The sequence below is a fragment of the Dendroctonus ponderosae genome, unplaced genomic scaffold (genome assembly GCF_020466585.1).
Source record: "Dendroctonus ponderosae isolate FM_Combo_2020 unplaced genomic scaffold, Dpon_F_20191213v2 Dpon_F_20191213_9, whole genome shotgun sequence".
Lineage (NCBI taxonomy): Eukaryota > Metazoa > Arthropoda > Insecta > Coleoptera > Curculionidae > Dendroctonus > Dendroctonus ponderosae.
Window position 1 is genome coordinate 4,732,261 of NW_026019116.1, and position 2,708 is coordinate 4,734,968.

The window sequence follows — 2,708 nt, forward strand, 5'->3', positions numbered from 1 at the left end:
AAAGTTGGTAGATTATTAGCAATTGTATTCTTCACTATTTAAAACAATTAGAACGCTTCGGAAACATGAAATATTAAGCTATAACTGAAATTAAACTATTTGTGGCTAGTTAACTACGTTCATTCTTTATTTCGAAGGTAACGGTTTAAGACATTCATGCATTCTTTGATCAATTTGTTCTCAGGATGAAATGACTTCTTGATAAATTTTATTTTGCAGCATTCGCCAACGAAAAAATCCGGAGGCGTCAGATCCGGTGATCGTGGTGGCCACTTGCAGATCCATGTGTTCCAATTCAACAGTTTCTCTGTGAAGTGAGTATCCAAGTGATCTTTAATATGAAGAGGGAAGAGCGTTATGTCTAGAGGCGCCAACTTCTTGAATTATTATTATAAAAATTGATTTTGATTGATTTGAAAAAATCGAGTAAAAAGTTGCCGGTGGGAGATCACTTCGCCCACTGCCTCATCGCCTTTGATAATGTCCGCCGCAGTTGTGGACGAAACGTCAGGAAGAAATTCCCATAGACCAACATTCCTAAATGTGATTTAACCGGCCGTGAAAGCCTTCACAGTCTGATAAAGAAAAACCTGTTCATGTAAACGGATTTTGGCACATAAAAAGTTCCGATTGTCCTGGATTACTGGCCTCCAAGCAGCAGCAGTTCACATAATCTCCTAACTCTGGAATGGTTCAACCTCCTGCAAACTAGGAACTTGCTTCATGCAGCCATCAGAAAAGCTCCGAAGCCAGTTCCAGACGCAAATGAAAAAACTCAGCGGCATAATTAAGTGAGTAGGAAATTCGGATTGGATAGTGTAGCTAGAATGTCTGGAGACCCAGCACTAGAGCACCAGTGGCCCCAAAACCGCCCTAATCCCCCGTCGGTATCATTGGTTGCTCTCAGTCTTGATCGTAGGCGGAGTGTTCAAGTTCTCAGGTTCGTAACGCGTGTGGGTCCTCATGTGCCTGGTGATCATGTCCCGACGGCACGCCGCGTAGGGACACTGGGGACACTTGTAGGGCTTCTCGCCCGTGTGGGTGCGCTGATGCGTCGACAGGTGATCGGAACGCGAGAAAACTTGCCCACAAACGCGACATGTGTAGGGTTTCACTCCGGTGTGAAGTCTCATGTGCCTGGTCAGCATATCGCTGCGAGCAAAAGACCTCTTGCACACCTCGCAAAGGTAGGCCTTGGCCGTGGACTCGGCCGAACTCTGCCGGCTTTTGTGCCTAGATGCCATGTGCTTGGCCAGGCGATCGTGCAGAGAGAACATCTGGCCGCAAACGGGACACACAAAGGCCACGTCCGAGCCGGGAGGCATTTCCTCCACCACTGGGGACACCTCCAGGTTGTACCGGGACGCCACTGACTCCTTGGTGGTGGGAGAGGCGACGTCGCCCTTGACTACCGGAACGGAAACGGCGCCTCTTGGAGGCAAAAACCCAGCGGGCATGAGCTGCAGCCCGCCTTGCCCAGTGAGAGACTCCAAAGAGCTGGCTGCCTTTTCCCGAGCCTTGATACTCTTCATGGACAAGTCCAGAGGATACTCTTGGGGTATGGAGGACGATTCCGCCTCGGCTGAGGACCGGGATGAGGGCAACGTCAGCGGATGAGTCCACTGGGGCGCGGTTTTGTCGCTCTTGGTAGCATCCAGCCACAGAGGAAGGTCCGAATCGGAATGGCTGCGCCTCCTGAAGATGTCCGGCAAGTACTTGGAGTGGAGGTAGCGCTCGAAGTTGTAGCTGGGGGCGGGCGAGGCGGGCGTCAAAGGGCTGATGGGGGAGGCGGGAAAGAATCGGTCGTAGGGATGGAGGGTGGGCGGATGGTGGCCCGCCCCCGTCACGCACTGAAAGCACGGACACACTGGCGGCCGGTGGAACAGCGGCGGCGACGGACTGTTGTTGTCCTCCTTAATACGCAACGGACTGAAGCTGATCCGGGGCGACTCTGTGGAACTATGGGGCGACTTGTTGCTGGAGCTCGCCGGACTGAACACGTCCTCCTCCTCACTGGCCTGCTTGCACAGTCGCTCCCGCTCGACCGAATCGAACCGAAACACCTCGCCCACATAGTGCTTCTTCTTCAGCGCCTCCTTGTCGCCCTCGTTGTTGTTGTACAGGTTCAGCGTCTTCTGCAGCTGTTGCTCGCCCTCCTCCTCCTTGCCAGCCGTCAGCTTATCCAGCACCTGACTGAGTCGCTTGCGCTTGCGCTGCTTGGCCATTGGGCGGTGGTTGTGGTTGACCACCAACGGGTGGTTGTTGTTCGTCTTGTCTTGCGAGGGGGCGACTTGTGCCTCAAGGGAGCTTTCAGCCATCGTCATGGCGGGCAGCAGGTGTTCGTACGGCTTCCAAGCCTTCTTGGGGGAGTCGACCGGGTGCAGTGTGCTGCCGGCTGAGGGCGCTGCTGCTGTTGAAGGCTGCGTGGTGGGCGCAATTGTTCGCCTGGACCTCTCTGAAACAGAACAGAAACGATCATGGGGGGCTCATTTTACAGTTTCCACTTAAGGGCATAGATGATATGACATGACAGCGCATTTATAAAACGTGGGGATTTGCTATTTTTGGGTTACAACATAGATAAACATGAGTATAGATTATCCGTAAATCCCTAGCGTCTATCATAGATGTTATTAAGAAATGAGCATTAATATTGAACGCTGTGTGCCTCAGTGCGATGATACTTCTTCAAGGCGGTAAGCTTCATC

General features: G+C 52.1%; 1 protein-coding gene across 1 annotated transcript in view; it reads right to left on the minus strand.

Moving 5' to 3' along the window:
• Positions 1-519: 519 nt before the first annotated feature.
• The window catches only part of LOC109541732 (zinc finger and SCAN domain-containing protein 10), a 68,644-nt gene continuing 66,455 nt past the window's right edge, over positions 520-2,708 (minus strand). The window contains exon 2 of the mRNA XM_019910664.2: positions 520-2,455. Coding sequence (XP_019766223.2) covers positions 891-2,324 — 1,434 coding nt within the window. The 5' untranslated portion in view covers positions 2,325-2,455 and the 3' untranslated portion in view covers positions 520-890. The remainder of the gene's footprint in view (positions 2,456-2,708) is intronic.